The sequence below is a fragment of the Pongo abelii genome, chromosome 15 (assembly GCF_028885655.2).
Source record: "Pongo abelii isolate AG06213 chromosome 15, NHGRI_mPonAbe1-v2.0_pri, whole genome shotgun sequence".
In the NCBI taxonomy this organism is placed as follows: domain Eukaryota; kingdom Metazoa; phylum Chordata; class Mammalia; order Primates; family Hominidae; genus Pongo; species Pongo abelii.
The window spans coordinates 73,992,192-74,008,353 of NC_072000.2; the positions used below are offsets into that span (position 1 = coordinate 73,992,192).

Consider the following 16,162-nt stretch of genomic DNA (forward strand, 5'->3'; position numbering starts at 1 on the left):
CCAAAAGGAGCATTTATTTAAAATTAAATGTAAAATGCAATAAAGCAGAAATGTATTTTTGATGGACTAATCCATAGCATGTGAGCCACACTGACATATACAAATGTACCAGGTCAAAAGTGGACACAAACCAATTGTGCCAGGGTTCTGTCTGAATTCTAAGGCAAGTTAATCATATTCCTGTGATCCTTAGTTCCAGCCTTGATTATAAGCCTTTGGTCGGCTTGTCTCCCTTGAATTCTCACCCCCATAGTATTTGTACGTGTGCTCTTCTGGGCTCATGGCCCTTTTCGCACTGGTCATTAGAAGGCTCCTTCCAAGGCAAACACATTCTTAATCTGTGCACAGAATACTCCCTCCACATCTTGAATTTTTAAAAAACAATTTATTTTTAATTTCTAAAATGTTAAAATGTTTTCAGAGACTGGGTCTCGCCATGTTGCCCAGGCTAGTCTTGAAGTCCTGGACTCAAGTGATCCTCCTGCCTCAGCCCCCCAGGTAGCTAGGATTATAGGTATGAGCCATTGTGCCCAGCTCTCCCTTCAAATCTTTGCCTCAACAAAAACCTGGGTGACTTTATCTGTTTTTGTGGTATCAACTGTCACATATATGGGGATTTTTCTCAACTTAAAAAAAAATGGCTCATATTTGTCTCCTGTGCTTTAGACATATGCATCCTACTGCCTGATGGAATCTTCTCCTAGGATGGCCCAGAAACTTCCAAATCAATGAGCCTGAGTGAACTCGTGGGCATTACTCGTTCATTCTCTATTCTCTGACCCCTCTATTGCACCCATGCTATATACCCATACTCCAGCCTGGAAGTGAAATTTTATTCTTTTTAAATAAAAAAAATTTTTTTGAGATGGGGTCTCACTCTGTCACCCAGGCTGGAGTGCCGTGGTGCAATCTCGGTTCACTGCAACCTCTGCCTCCTGGGTTCAAGCGATCTTCCCACCTCAGCCTCCCCAGTAGCTGGGACTACAGGTGTGTGCCACCATGCCAGGCTAATTTTTCTGTAGTTTTTATAGAGATAGGATTTCACCATGTTGCCCAGGCTGGTCTTGTACTCCTGGGCTCAAGCAATCTGCCTGCCTTGGCCTCCCAAAGTGCTGGGATTACAAGCATGAGCCACTGTGCCCAGCTTGAAATTTTATTCTTCTGTCTCCTTTATGTATTATGTCAAATTGATCACCAAGTTGTTATACTTGGTCTTCTCAATATTTCTCCAATTTGTCTCCACCCTTTGCTGCTGCCCCATCAATCCCATGATTGACTTAATGCACAACTATTTTTGCCTCACCGTCTGTTAGTTACCTATTGCTGTGTGACAAATTACCCCCCAGTTTAACCAGCAAACATATTATCTCACGTGGTTTCTGGGAGTTAGGAATCTGGGAGCAGCTTAGTGGGATGGTTCAGCATCAGGGTTGCTTGTGAGGTTACAGTCAAGCTGTCAGCTGGGGCCACCATCATCTCAAGGCTCGACTGGGGCTGGAGACTCTGCTTCCAAGCTCACTCACATGGTGTGGGCAGGACTCTTTCCTTGCTGGCTGTTGGCTGGAGGCTTCAGTCAGCCTCTGCGTAGGTTGCCTGAGTGTCAGGACATGGCAGCTGGCTTCTCCCCAAGTGAGTAATGTGTATATTTGTGTGTGTGTGTGTGTTTGCAAGAGTGAGAGAGAGAGGAAAGTCATAGTTTGTAAAACCTAATCGCCAACGTTTTCACTTCAGCCATATTCTATTGGTTACATAGAATAAACTTAGTGCATGTGGCAGAGTGTGTGTGAAGACCAGCATGTGAGGATCCTTAGGGGTCACTATGGGGTTTGGCCACCACAACGTCAATTCACTCTTTTGGTAAAACAATCACTTGATTTTCCTTTGGGAAACAACCCCCCCCACATTGCCAAGCTATAGTATGAGTGGGGCTGCCCCTCCTTCATTTCTGATGTAGGTCCCCATTTATAGCATGGGTCCTGACTGGCTAATGCTGATCAGAGCATCCGTTCTGCTGTGGACCGAATGTTTGTGTCCCCTCAAAATTCACATGTTGAAATCCTAATCCACAATATGATGGTATTTATAGGTGGGGCTTTTGAGATGTAATTGGGGTTAGATGAGGTCATGAGTGTGGGGCCCTATGGGGTTAATGCCCTTATAAAAGAGGAAGAGGCTGGGCATGGTGGCTCATACTAGGTGTAATCCCAGCACTTTGGGAGGCCAAGGCAGGAGGATTGCTTGAGCCCACGAGTTTGAGACCAGCCTGGGCAACATAGTGAGACCCCGTCTCTAAAAAACAATGAATGAAATTAGCGGGGCATGGTAGTGTATGCCTGTAGACCTAGCTACTCTGGAGGGTTGAAGTGGGAGGATAGCTTGAGCCTGGGAGGTAGAGGTTTTCTGTCTTTCTGTGCATGCACCAAAAAAAGCCATGTGAGGCCATAACCAGGAAGAAGGCCCTCAGCTACAACCCAACCATGGTGAGATGCTTATCTTAGATTTCCGGCCTCCAGAACCAGTGAGAAATAAATGCTTGTTATTGAAGTCATCCAGTCTATGGTAATTTGTTATAGCAGCCCAAACTGACTGAGATACAGTCGCTCTGGCCTTAGTGATAGACTCAGTGATGAGCAGATAACCCCACAGAAAGCCAGTGACATTGGGAAGTATTTGCTGGAGTTCTGGAAGGGATCTAAGAAGCTTCAACAGAAGCTCCTGGAAGGGATGCACTCTCTTCCCCGGCCTACGTGGTGCGAGGCCATGAGGCTAGAACTACGGGCATTTTGCCAACGCAAGGTGAACCAGCCTGGGAATGAAGCTGATTCTCAGGGGAAGCAGAGCCAAGAGATGGATGCTGGAGACACCACTTGAACTCTCTATCAAGCCAAGCCCACAGTGTGCCTGTGTATAAAATGTTCAGTTATACTAACCAACAAATACAACTTTTTTTTTTTCTTATGAGACAGAATCTTACTCTGTCACCCAGGCTGGAGTGCAGTGGTGCAATCTGAGCTCACTGTAACCTCCACCTCCCGGGTTCAAGCGATTCTCCCGCTTCAGCCTCCCAAGTAGCTGGGATTACAGGCACCCACCATCATGCCCGGCTAGCTTTTGTATTTTTGTAGAGACAGAATTTCACCATGTTGGCCAGGCTGGTATCGAACACCTGACCTCAGGTGATCTGCCTGCCTCGGCCTCCCAAAGTGCTGGGATTACAGGCATGAGGCACCACACCCAGCCAAAACTTTTCTTAAGGTGGTTATACTGGGATTCTGTTCCTTGTTATATAAAGAGTCCTAACTGGTTTTGGCCACTGTCCCCCACACAGCCTTTCCCGCCTAAAACATAAATCTGATCATGTTATCTCTTGTGTAAAACCTTGTGGCATCTACTCGGTGCCCACTGGGTGGAGTCCAAGCTCATTAACATGGTAGTTGAGATCTACTATCATCCTCCTAATGTCCACCTTCAGCTTCTTTTTTCCTTGCTTCTATTTTGAGCAACACTCAGCTATTTATACCATATACCCTGACATTATGAATAGAGTCTTTGGCTGGGAGCTCATGAGGCTTAATCAGGAATTAGGACAGTAGAAGCCATGAGAGTGGACTACACCCAGCCTGATCAAGGTAGCTATATGCCCCAGACCTAGACCCAGAAGCTGTCTTAGTTTTATGTGCTAATGATGGAGATGCTGGGCCTTTCCTGGTCACTGGCACCTATGGTCTGAAGTTATCTCCCAAAATTAATGTGAATTGCATTAGAAATGCAATTCCCAATTCAACAATGTTGAGAGATGGGGCCTTTGGGGAGGGTTTAGGTCATGAGAGCTCCACCCTCATGAATGAATTAATGATGTTATAAAGGAGGTTGTTGGAGGTAACTTACTCCTCTTGCCTTTTTGTCTTCTGCCATGTGGGGACACAACTTTCCTCTCCTCTAGAAGGTGCAGCATTGAAGGTGCCATCTTGGAAACAGAGAGTAGCTCTCATCAGATGCTGGCACCTTGGTTTTGGACTCCCAGCCTCCAGAACTGTGAGAAATACATTTCTGTTCTTTATAAATTACTCAGTCTGTGGTATTCTGTTATAGGAGGACAAACAGACTAAGATACTGGCTTTTAGTCAGGCTCCCAGTTTCTGTAGCCCTGTATTCCTAAAGGTATTTCGCTGTGAATTCAACCAATTCTCTACGGAGCTCAACAGGATGGTCTAATTGCTTCAGCAGTGGGATATCTTAGTTCAAATCTCCTTAACCCAAGCCATGGCCCATTTGGATGAGTACTCAATATCCAAGCTCTTAAAAGAGGACACTTTGTTTTAGGTACAGTAGCCAGGAAGAAAAATATGGCAGAGCTTCCCATTCCCTTCCATACTTTTTATGCAAGAGTAAGCCACTTTTTTCTGGACTAAACATGGCCCACTTGTGGGTGGTCTGATTTATAGAACAGATAAGGTATCAAATGTTCTTCACTGGATTAATTCTGTGTACCTTGCCCCTAATAATTATATCAGGGAAGGAATAATTTCCAGGATTGGGGCTGATTTGGCAGGGTCTCTACAATGGCACTGTTACGAATTGCTTTAGGGAGTTCATGCTTTTGAGGCTTCCCTCTTGATATCAAAAAAGGAAATAGCCCAGTAATTAGTCAGTTTCCAGTTCCTGATAGCTTGTGGGGGTGGAGGAGGTTTAGAGGGTAGGCATTAGGGGGTGGTTCTTGGGTAGATGTGGCCCTTGTCCAGTTACTTCCCTTTTTCATAAATCCTTGCGTGCTGCTATGGTTTGAATGTGTTCCCTAAACTTTGTGTATTGGAAACTTAATCCCCAATGTAACAGTGTTGAGAGGTAGGACCTTTAAGAGGTGATTAGGTCATGAAGGCTCTGCCCTCATGAATGGATTATAGCCGTTATAATGGGAGTGGGTTTGTTATTGAGAGAGTGGGTTTCTCATGAAAGTGAGTTTAGGCCGGGCGCGGTGGCTCACGCCTGTAATCTCAGCATTCTGGGAGGCCGAGGCAGGTGGATCATGAGGTCAGGAGACTGAGACCATCCTGGCTAACATGGTGAAACCCCGTCTCCACCAAAAAAACCCAAAAAAATTAGCCGGGCATGGTGGCGGGCGCCTGTAGTCCCAGCTACTCGGGAGGCTGAGGCAGGAGAATGGTGTGAACCTGGGAGGCGGAGCTTGCAGTGAGCTGAGATCGCGTCACTGCACTCCAGTCTGGGCAACAGAGCGAGACTCCATCTCAAAAAAAAAAAGAAAGTGAGTTCAGCCCTCTCCTGCTCTGTGTCTTACACACTCCTTGCTATGGGATGCTTTCTGATCTAGGCGCTCAAATTAGTAAGTTCATAGGTATTTTAAATATTATACACTAAGTTAAACAACAACAACAAAAATCAGAATGTAACAATCTAAGGAAGTCAGATAGGTATATAAAGGTGAACCTGAGTAAAAAACTGGACATCAACAAACCCCATATATTTCTAAGAGAAATTACTTAAATATAGTTATTCTTTTGAAAAATCTTTAGAATTATAAGGTGGAGGCAAGGAAGTAACACCTTTTCTTCGTGTTGGGATTTTTTTGGATAGCAATTTTTAAGCATCTGGTGATATTTAGGACATTTTCAGAAAAACAGAAAAGTTGGTCAGAATGAATATTTTCCCCAAGCATGTAGTTGTATAATGTTAAGTGAAAATAACAATAAAAATTTGAATATATAGCATGATCATAAAATATTAACACTAAGAAACACGGCAGATGCACATGGTTAAGTTTTAGGAATTAAGAAGCCCTCATAAAACCAAGTATATATATGACGATGATTCATATTTTGAAAACACAATTGTTCTTATAGAAAAACACGAAAGGGAAAGTACAATAATGCTAAGCAGTTTTCCCTTAGGGGCTGGGAATAGGGATGACTTTTAAAAATCTCATATCTATGTTTTAAAAAACAATGAGGTACTACTTTTTTATTGAAAAAACATTAAACAGAAAAAACAAACCCACAAAAAGGAAATACAGAAACTACAATCAGAGGTTGAGTTGCTGAGACAGGGTTGTGTTTTATTCTTTCAATATTTTTGACCGGGCACAGTGGCTGACGCCTATAATCCCAGCCCTTTGGGAGGCCGAGGTGGGCGGATCACGAGTTCAGGAGTTTGAGACCAACTTGGCCAATATGGTGAAACCCTGTCTCTACTAAAAAATAAAAAAATTAGCTGGGCGTGGTGGCATGCGCCTGTGGTCCCAGCTACTGGGGAGGCTGACGCAGGAGAATCGCTTGAACCTTGCAGGCGGAGGTTGCAGTAAGCCGAGATCGCGCCACTACATTCCAGCGGGGCGACAGAGCGAGAATACATCTGAAAAAAAAAAAAAAGATGAGGTACTACTTTTGTACTGAAAAACATTAAACAGAAAAAAAAACCCCACAAGAAGGAAATACAACAAACTACAATCAGAGGTTGAGTTGGTGAGACAGGATTGTGTTTTCCTCTTTCAATATTTTCCTGTTGAACATTTTTCCTATAATAAGCATATATACTTCTTTTTATAACAGGAATCAAACTTTGTTTTAAAAATAAAGATCAAATCTCGTTTCTTTGTTTTCAGTTTTTCTTTGTTTACAGTTTTATTATCTGACAAAGGGGGTTGGGTGGAGCATTCATAGAGCAGTTGAAAATCTAGGAATCACTTCAAGGGTCAGAAAATGATTTTTAAAAATAATTTAAAATTTTTCTATCGATACATATTATTTATACATACTTGGGGGCATATGAAATATTTTATTACATGCATAGGATGTGTAATGATCAAGTCAGAGTATTTAGGATATTCATTACTTTGTGGGTTTATCACTTCTATGTGTTGGGAACATTTTAAGTCCTCTCTTCTAGCTGTTCTAAAATATAAAATACATTGTTGTTTATATAGTCCCCTACTCTGCGATTGAACATTAGCTCTTATTCCTTCTATCTAACTGTGTGTTTGTACTTACTAATCAATCTCTCTTATCTCCCTCACCCCATCAGCAAATGTTTTCTGTAAAGGACCAGACAGTAAATATTTTAGGCTTTCACGCCATATGGCCTCTACCGTAGCTACTCAGCCCTGCCTTTGTAGCACAACAGATATAGGCAATAAGTAAATGAACAGGAGTGGCTGTGTTCCAAAAATTTATTTATTTATGGATACTGACCTTTATATTTCATATAATTTTCATGTGCTATCAGATATTCTTCTTCTTTTGTTGCCCCACAACCTCTCCACTAAAATACAAAAAATTAGCCAGGCATGGTGGCGTGTGCCTGTAGTCCCAGCTACTCGGGAGGCTGAGGCGGGAGAATTGCTTGAACCCGGGAGGCGGAGGGTGCAGTGAGCTGAGATCACACCACTGCACTCCAGCCTGGGTGACAGAGAGAGACTCCGTCTCCAAAAAAAAAAAAAAAAAAAAGATTTGCTTCTAATTTGGATGTCTTAGGAAAAAGATGCCAAGCCATTTTGTTGAAACATTAATATAGGAATAGGACGACCTGAAAAAAATGCTCATGCAAATCCAGGTCTATAAATATTGAGTCTTTTTGGTGCTGTGCATTTCTGGAAAACATGAATAACATACATGAATCAGTGATGACTGTATAACAGAGGTATAAACAGAATATTGTAGGATCACATAGGAGGAAGAGTAATTCTGATCATGGAAGATGACTTTGTATTTATTAGAGGAATTGGTAAGAAACAGTCCAATAGTGATATGGTTTGGCTCTGTGTCCTCACCCAAATCTCATGTTCAGTTGTAATACCCAGTGTTCGGGGAGGAACCTGGTGGTAGGTGATTGGCTCATGGGGCGGATTTCCCCCATTCTGTTCTTGTGATAGTGAGTTCTCACGAGATCTGATGGGTTTTAAAAGTGTGAGGCACTCCACCCCTTGCTTTCTCTCTCTCTCCTGCCATCACGTGAAGAGAGTGCTTGCTTCCCATTTGCCTTCTGCCACGATTGTAAGTTTCCTCAGGCCTCCCAGTGATGCTTCCTGTACAGCCTATGGAACTGTGAGTCAATTAAACCTCCTTTCTTCATACATTACCCAGTTTCAGATAGTTTTTTTATAGTAGTGTGGGAACGGACTAATACAAATAGGGAGACTTGAGATTAGATGGCTGTCATGGCAAAAGGCAACATTGCAGAAGAAAAGTGTTTTAAAATATTGTCTCTAGGCACTACTAAGGAAAAATTACTTTTGTGGAACTCATAAAATTTTAAATAATAAATAAATCAGAGAAAAGGGTTCATTAAAAAATTGGTCCTGAAGAAAATCAACACCATGAGCTGAAGGTAGCAACTGTTTCCATGGTGTACAGCACCATCTTTTTTTTTTTTTTTTTTTTTTTTTGAGATGCAGTTTCGAGCCCAGGCTGGAGTGCAATGGTGTGATCTCAGCTCACCGCAACCTCCGCCTCCCAGGTTCAAGTGATTCTCCTGCCTCAGCCTCCCGAGTAGCATGCCCGGCTAATTTTGCATGCGCCACCATGCCCGGCTAATTTTGTATTTTTAGTAGAGACGGACTTTCTCTATGTTGGTCAGGCTAGTCTCGAACTCCTGACCTCACGTGATCTGCCCGCCTCGGCCTCCCAAAGTGCTGGGATTACAATAGACGTGAGCCACCACGCCCGGTCAGCACCATCTTTTTTACTTTTCACCCCCAGAAAATCTTTTCCAGATTACTTTTTCTTATTGCAGCCAAAATAAAGTGTAGTTGTTTGTTCCTTCTCCAGTCGCACTGCTTCACTTTACTAGCCTTAAAAACAAAACAAAGTGGTAGTGAGTGAAATAAAAAGAGTTGCTTTCACAGTAAACATAAAATGTAGAAAGTAATCGGAAGACTTGTTTATTATGCAGAAACCAAACAAATGTAATTAAATACAAACTGGTTTGGGGCAATTTGTGCATTATAAAATGCCAATGTTCATCAGGCCAACAACTAGGTAACATTTTTTTCTTTTCATTGAACAAATACATTAAATAGATATTGTGTTATAAACCCATCCTTAACTCCCACATCATAGGTAACTAACTTCACTGAGGCTCTTTTTATTTGTACATATAACTATGAATTGACAAGCTTATCCCTTACAAACTATCCAAGTTTCAGTTCTGAGTGCCTAAAGGCCCCTGAGGTCAGTTGCTCTCCTTCTGCCGAACTACTTTATCTCTGTTTAACTCTAGCTGCAAGCATGCAACTCCACATTCCAGGCACTTCTCAAAAATGGGGTGCAGTGGGTTCTACATAAAAGCATTAAAGCAAAGTTAACCAATCTCTTTATGCCTAAGTTTCTAGGTCTACCAACCTTATCGGGACAACGCGGGAGTTAATATGGAGGGCTGTGTTTCACACCCACTTTGAAAGCACGGCATTCTCTGTTTCTAAAGAATTGTAAACTTTCATGTGTTACATTACAGAAATCTGAACGGAGAGGATTAACCAAATACCATTTGGACTTAAAAGCAGCTTGAGGCCGGGCGCAGTGGCTCATGCCTGTAATCCCAGCACTTTGGGAGGCCGAGACGGGCGGATCACGAGGTCAGGAGATAGAGACTATCCCGGTTAACACGGTGAAACCCCATCTCTACTAAAAATACAAAAAAATTAGCCGCCGTGGTGGCGGGCGCCTGTAGTCCCAGCTACTCGGGAGGCTGAGGCAGGAAAATGGCGTGAACCCGGGAGGCGGAGCCCAGATCGCGCCACTGCACTCCAGCCTAGGCGACAGAGCAAGACTCTGTCTCCAAAAAAAAAAAAAAAAAAAAAAAAAAGCAGCTTGAAACCTTTTCCAGCCACTCTCCCAGAGTGATGGACATGCAGAAATCTGTATTCCAGCCTCAATTCAAGACAGCCTTCTAGCTGCAGTCCCATTTTCAACATTTCATCAGTCAAAATCCTTTCATTTAAAAAATACTTCAGTGCCTTAGTCTTCTCACTACAACAAAACCACACAGCTGTCGCATGGTTGAAAAAAGAACTCGAACATCTAGGAGCTCCCTGCTTTGTGGGCAAATTTAAATCGCAAGCAGCAAGAGATAAGGAAAGGCCAGGTATTTCTCGAAGCTAAGTTTCTCCTAATTAGTAATCTGGGTGTCTAAGAAAAACTTTAGATACAAGAAGGGTTGACACTTTTCTCAGGAGACTCTTCTGGGAGAGATGATGAACCGCACGCCAAGGACTTAGCAGGGGCGAACGACGTCAACAGATGTCCCTCCAAACTCCGACACTAGCCGGCCGCGCCCAAGCGAGTTCCCACCCCCGACCCCACCCACCGCGGGCGCAGGGGTCGGTCACTCGCAGTGTCAAAGAGGCCCACGTCCTCCTAAATTTCCGGCCCTCCCAAAACTTCCGTCTTCCCTAGGTCCAACGGGGTGGACCCAAGGCCCAGGGGCGTCCCCGGAAGTGACGCAGGACGCGCCCTCCATTTTGTGGAGCGCCAGAGCTGCTAAGTGCGTCAGTTGTGGAGAGGCGTAGACGAGTTAAGTCCTGGTCTGCGTGGAGGTCGACGACTCCGTCGCAGACTACGGACCTGTCTGGGTCTCAGCCGCCAAAGACCCCGTCCGGTAGGTGAGTGGCTCACTTTGAGGGCAAGCCTTCTCGGATCGAGGCTTCTTCATGGCCGCTCAGATCGTGAGCGGCCGGGGCTGCTCTCTTTGCGGAGGATGGCGTCTAATGAGCGCAGTTGATTCGAGGTGGGCGCTGGGGCACGTCTCCCTTTTGGCATACTGTTTGAGGGGTACTGAGGTGGAAGGGCGGTCACTGTTAGGGTCGTTTTTACACAGCGGTTGTGCGCCCCTTCCTGCCAGTCTTAATGTCTTCATCTCCTGGACACGTAGAGTAGTGGGCTGGGATCTCCCTGATTTTCCTGGCGATGCGGCTGGGCCTTTTGTAGGGCTGCCGCAGTGACCCGCCAGAACGGTGTTGCTGGGAGGAGGAGGGAAAAGGGAATTTGGCACGCGCAGCTCTGCTGCCGCTGATTCCACCGCCGCCATTTTGTGGCCGCAGAGCGCCCGCCCGCTGCTGTTGGCGCAGGCGCGGTCGAGGCGTCGCGAGATTCCGGCTTCCACCCGCTGTGACGCGCCCGCGAGGCCGCCATTGGGCTGGCTTTGCGGAGGGCGAGGGCGGCTCCGCCCGCACTTCTCGGCCTTTCCTAACTGCGGCAGATGGGAGGGGGCCGGAGAGCCCGGAGAGTGTGCGGCTGCGCAGTTGGAGAGGTGGCAGTGGGCGTTGCGGTTGCTGCGGTCTGGGCCCAGTAGCGGACCGTGTTGGGAGGGAGCTGGGTTTTAATTTTGTCTGCAAGTAACCTGGCCTCATTAGAGGCACTCTTGACAATCTCGTTCATAACATCACTGGGTAAACATTTTATGCCGTTGATGTTTTTGATTCTTTAATCAGGCGTTTCTCCGTGGCAGTCATTGCTATTATCTCGATTGAATTACTTTCTAATAGGAAGTACTAGCCGGACATCATGAGTGGCTGTCGAGTATTCATCGGGAGACTAAATCCAGCGGCCAGGGAGAAGGACGTGGAAAGATTCTTCAAGGGATATGGACGGATAAGAGATATTGATCTGAAAAGAGGCTTTGGTTTTGTGGTAAGTATTTAGAACTGGGTGAATTATCTGCTAAGTAGGTAGGGTTTTGATAAGCAGTTGTTTTCGATCTTGAGTCCGGGTAGAATATTTGCCTTCAGAAAATGTTACTCAGCCTTATGTCTGAATTTTATTGAGGCTGAAAACAACTTTAACTTGCCGGCTCACTGGAACCCACTCCCAGTGGCTCCTTGATTAGGTTTGACTGTATGGCAGTGTCGTTAAGATACTCTTCCCGTTCTGTCTCCTGATTTCAGTGCTCTTAATGTGTTGTAGAATACTCTTCTAAAGCCAGTGTTAAGAGTCTTATGCTTACATTTTAGGAATTTGAGGATCCGAGGGATGCAGATGATGCTGTGTATGAGCTTGATGGAAAAGAACTCTGTAGTGAAAGGTGAGACTCCTGTGTAACTAGATAACCCTGGGACATGGAGCAGACCGGGTCTGCTGGAATATTTTTCTAAGTAGATTTATGTAGCTTAAGTGTGTAACGGAGATTTTTCTTTCCTTTTTGTAGGGTTACTATTGAACATGCTAGGGCTCGGTCACGAGGTGGAAGAGGTAGAGGACGATACTCTGACCGTTTTAGTAGTCGCAGACCTCGAAATGATAGACGGTATGTGAAGGGTGGATGGCTGCATTGAACAATTATTGTAGGGGTAGCAGTTAAGGTTCAGGAGTCATTAGCAGTGATGATTCCGGGTCCTGCCGTATAATCTGTTCTATTCCCACGTTAGCCCATTGTTCTTGATGAATCTATATGAGTCACAGAACACAAATCTATTGACGGAAGTCATTAGAATGGCTTGTCATATCTGATGGCTTGAACTTGCCCACAGTTGAACACAAGTGCTGTCATTGCATTTCTTCCATTGTGAATACGAATTTTCTTCCTCAGAAATGCTCCACCTGTAAGAACAGAAAATCGTCTTATAGTTGAGAATTTATCCTCAAGAGTCAGCTGGCAGGTTTGTTGAAATACAGTTTTGAGTTATTTTGATGTGGCTTTTTAAAAAAGTTAATGGGTAGCTAATGTTTTATTGTTTTATTAAAAGTAGTTTTATCTTAAATTAATGGATTTAATGGAATTGTAATTTTAAACATTTAATTAAATGTAATTTGGGGGATATTTTGAACTTTAATATTAGTGATCAAATGTAAATGTTTTGAGGATATTTTTCTTGTTTTTTAAAATCAATTTTTAACCAAATATTAAACCCTTTATTTGCCAGCCTGTCTGTGTCGTTGGCCTTATGACGAGGAGTGCCTGTGGGTTATCCTAATCGTTGTCTTGGTCACTCTTGGTTGGGCCTGGTTGACTTTGCCAGTCAGCTCCTACAGTGATCAGTTGGCCACCTCTAGATCTGTGTTTGCCGGTCTAGACGTTATCGGTGCACTTCCTTGAAGTGCCAGGTTGCAGCGATCCCAGAGCGTTGATAACGTGATCTGATCCCTAAGTTGAGACCTGTCTTCCTGTAACGCTTCCGAATAAGAGGTCCGGTCGAAAAGAGTTGAAAGATACGAAATTAGGTGGTCGTTGGAATCCTGATCGCAGTAAAGTGGTCCTTGGTAACTGCTCGAGTAGAACATGTCTGCATCCGCCAATAGTCTGCTAATAGGGAGGGCTGTGCGATTAAAGGCTTCCATCGATTGGGTAGTGTCCTTCAAGTGGGTGGCGAAGAGCCAGTCGGGCATATGTCATGAAGGTTTCTCCGACCGATTAATGGTTTGCTGCTTGACTAGCCTAGGGAAATAATAATAAAGGTAAAGTAAACTTTTTTAATGACATATGGGGCACAAAATAACTGGTGTCTTGTAAATGTTCTGTTTTTTTTTAATAAAACTTCTCTACTTTAGTCTTTACTTTAAAAATATGTACTGTTTCTTTTTTGTTGTTTTTTTGTTTGTTTTTTTTTCTTTTGTACTGAGCTCAGCATAGACTAATACTACCTTAATGTTAAAATCTGAATTTCTTTTAGCATTTTGCTTAAAAGCAATATGCTATTTGCTTATTCCGTGCCCTGACATAGATAATTTTTGAATTCTGATAGAATACAAGTGTGGTAAATGCCATGTTTGTACTTTATCTAACATCTTCTCTTTCAGTAGTCTTGTTTTTTTTATATCATGTGATTGTTTGTGTGTCTCCTTTCCTCTTCTTTGCTTAACACAATTATCTTGTGTTAAGGATCTCAAAGATTTCATGAGACAAGCTGGGGAAGTAACGTTTGCGGATGCACACCGACCTAAATTAAATGAAGGGTATGTACTGGAAACTGTGAAAGTCTTTAAAAATATCCTGAAAATTTTACTGTGAACTTAGTTTTGAGGACTTAAAATTTGAATATGTTAGAATGCAGAGATTCTCCAGGGACAATTTTGCTGCTTCCCGCCTCCCCCCACACCTTTGGCAGTGTCTGGAGACAAGTTTGGTTGTCACAACTGGTTGAGAGAGGATGCTGTTGGCATGTAGTCAGTAGGGGCTAGGCATCTCCTGCTAAGCATCCCACGGTGCATAGGGCCTCAACAATGAATTGGCTCAAAGTATAACAGTGCCAAAACCTTGCTCTTTTAATGCTGTGTTATCCAGAAATAAGACTGAATAGTAGCAATAGCAGAAGTGAACATAGAAATGACTTACCTAGACTGCTGTGTGCAATGTGTGAGACTACAGGATGTATATACTTTAAAAGTGGCTTTTTTCCATTTTAGGGTGGTTGAGTTTGCCTCTTATGGTGACTTAAAGAATGCTATTGAAAAACTTTCTGGAAAGGAAATAAATGGGAGAAAAATAAAATTAATTGAAGGCAGCAAAAGGCACAGGTATTTCTAATTTTTTAAAGTCAAAAGTTGTATTTAATGGGTTTGTTGTAGAGTCTATCTAGGCTGATTTCTTTTCATTTTTCATAGTAGGTCAAGAAGCAGGTCTCGATCCCGGACCAGAAGTTCTTCTAGGTCTCGTAGCCGATCCCGTTCCCGTAGTCGCAAATCTTACAGCCGGTCAAGAAGCAGGAGCAGGAGCCGGAGCCGGAGCAAGTCCCGTTCTGTTAGTAGGTCTCCCGTGCCTGAGAAGAGCCAGAAACGTGGTTCTTCAAGTAGATCTAAGTCTCCAGCATCTGTGGATCGCCAGAGGTCCCGGTCCCGATCAAGGTCCAGATCAGTTGACAGTGGCAATTAAACTGTAAATAACTTGCCCTGGGGGCCTTTTTTTAAAAAACAAAAACCACAAAAATTCCCAAACCATACTTGCTAAAAATTCTGGTAAGTATGTGCTTTTCTGTGGGGGTGGGATTTGGAAGGGGGGTTGGGTTGGGCTGGATATCTTTGTAGATGTGGACCACCAAGGGGTTGTTGAAAACTAATTGTATTAAATGTCTTTTGATAAGCCTTCTGCTCACATTTTTGTGAATGTCTGAAGTATATAGTTTGTGTATATTGACAGAGCTCTTTTATAACTAAAGCAAATTTAATTTTTTTGTACTAGAAAAAAATTTGAACATTTTAGTTCCTGGTTATAAAAATATGTTAATTTAGAATTAGTTTAATGCCTCAGTTAAACTAATTAATAGCTTTGGACACTTAAAAGAGCTCTAAATTTGCTTGTACATAAAGGCTTAATTTGTTTTCCTTGTTAGGGTCAAGGGTGTCCTCCACTCTTTAACAGCTGCAGGACAGGCACATTAAAGCAGCTGTTTGTTATTGATAATAAAATACTATAAAACTACTTTTTGTCTGTTTGTCTAAAGAAGTCCTATGCTGATTACTTCTCATCGTTATACAGTAGATTTAAAACACAGAACACATCCAGAATCCTGGAGTTGGTTACGGTCTCTTTTTAAAAATAATATTTTTGACGTCTCCAGGCTAGTCAAAAGATACAGAAATAAGTGAATGCTAAAATCACAATTGTTGAGTTTTCTTTGTGTCCGTGGCCCCCCTATCCCCCCAAGTTTTTCCTTTATCTCCTGATTTTATTGGCATCAGGTTACTTAAGCTTCCAGAGCCAAGAGGAGGATAGGGTGGGAAGCAGTGTTTCTTGCCTACCTTAAAAGATTATGACAGGTTTTTTTGTTTTGTTTTTGAGATGGAGTCTTGCTCTTCTTGCCCAGGCTGGAGTGCAATGGCGCGATCTTGGCTCACTGCAACCTCTGCCTCAAGCGATTCTCCTGCCTCGGCCTCCCAGGTAGCAGAGATTACAGGCATGTGCCACCACGCCCAGCTGATTTTTATTTTTAGTAGAGATGGGTTTCACCATGTTGGCCAGGCTGGTTTTGAACTCCTAACCTCAGGTGATCCATCTGCCTGGCCTCCCAAAGTGCTGGGATTACAGGCGCGTGACCCACTAGGCCCGGCCTTGTTTTTTTTTTTTTTTTGAGGCAGGATCTTGTTCTGTTGTCTAGGCTGGAATGTAGTGGTGTGTGATCACTGTGCACTGCAGCCTTAATTAACCTCCTGGGCTTAGACAATTGTCCCGCTTCTGCCTCCTGAGTAGTTAGGACTGCAGGTGTGCACCACTGTGTGTGGCTAAT

At 43.5% G+C, this 16,162-nt stretch overlaps 2 protein-coding genes across 17 annotated transcripts in view; one reads left to right on the forward strand and one right to left on the reverse strand.

Annotated features, from left to right (window-relative positions):
- The window catches only part of SRSF5 (serine and arginine rich splicing factor 5), a 58,655-nt gene that overhangs the window by 29,301 nt on the left and 13,192 nt on the right, over positions 1-16,162 (forward strand). For 3 of the 16 annotated variants that reach the window (XR_008512989.2, XR_008512991.2, XR_010136864.1), the window contains exons 1-9: positions 10,401-10,609; positions 11,492-11,636; positions 11,957-12,027; positions 12,151-12,249; positions 12,532-12,601; positions 13,822-13,895; positions 14,346-14,456; positions 14,544-14,894; positions 15,718-15,816. Coding sequence is in view for 7 of the 16 variants with exons in the window: in XM_054529863.2 (XP_054385838.1) it covers positions 11,511-11,636; positions 11,957-12,027; positions 12,151-12,249; positions 12,532-12,601; positions 13,822-13,895; positions 14,346-14,456; positions 14,544-14,811 (819 nt within the window). In the remaining 9 variants the exon portion in view is untranslated. 16 annotated transcript variants of the gene reach the window in all.
- Positions 10,467-11,504, reverse strand: LOC103892376 (uncharacterized). The gene has a single exon (XM_054530242.2). The coding sequence runs from the start codon at positions 11,032-11,034 to the stop codon at positions 10,666-10,668; it is 369 nt and encodes a 122-aa protein (XP_054386217.1). The 5' UTR covers positions 11,035-11,504; the 3' UTR covers positions 10,467-10,665.

Coding starts and splice junctions, on each gene's coding strand:
- LOC103892376 (XM_054530242.2), bottom strand. CDS start 11,034: ATGGCGGCGGTGGAATCAGCGGCAGCAGAGCTGCGCGTGCCAAATTCC.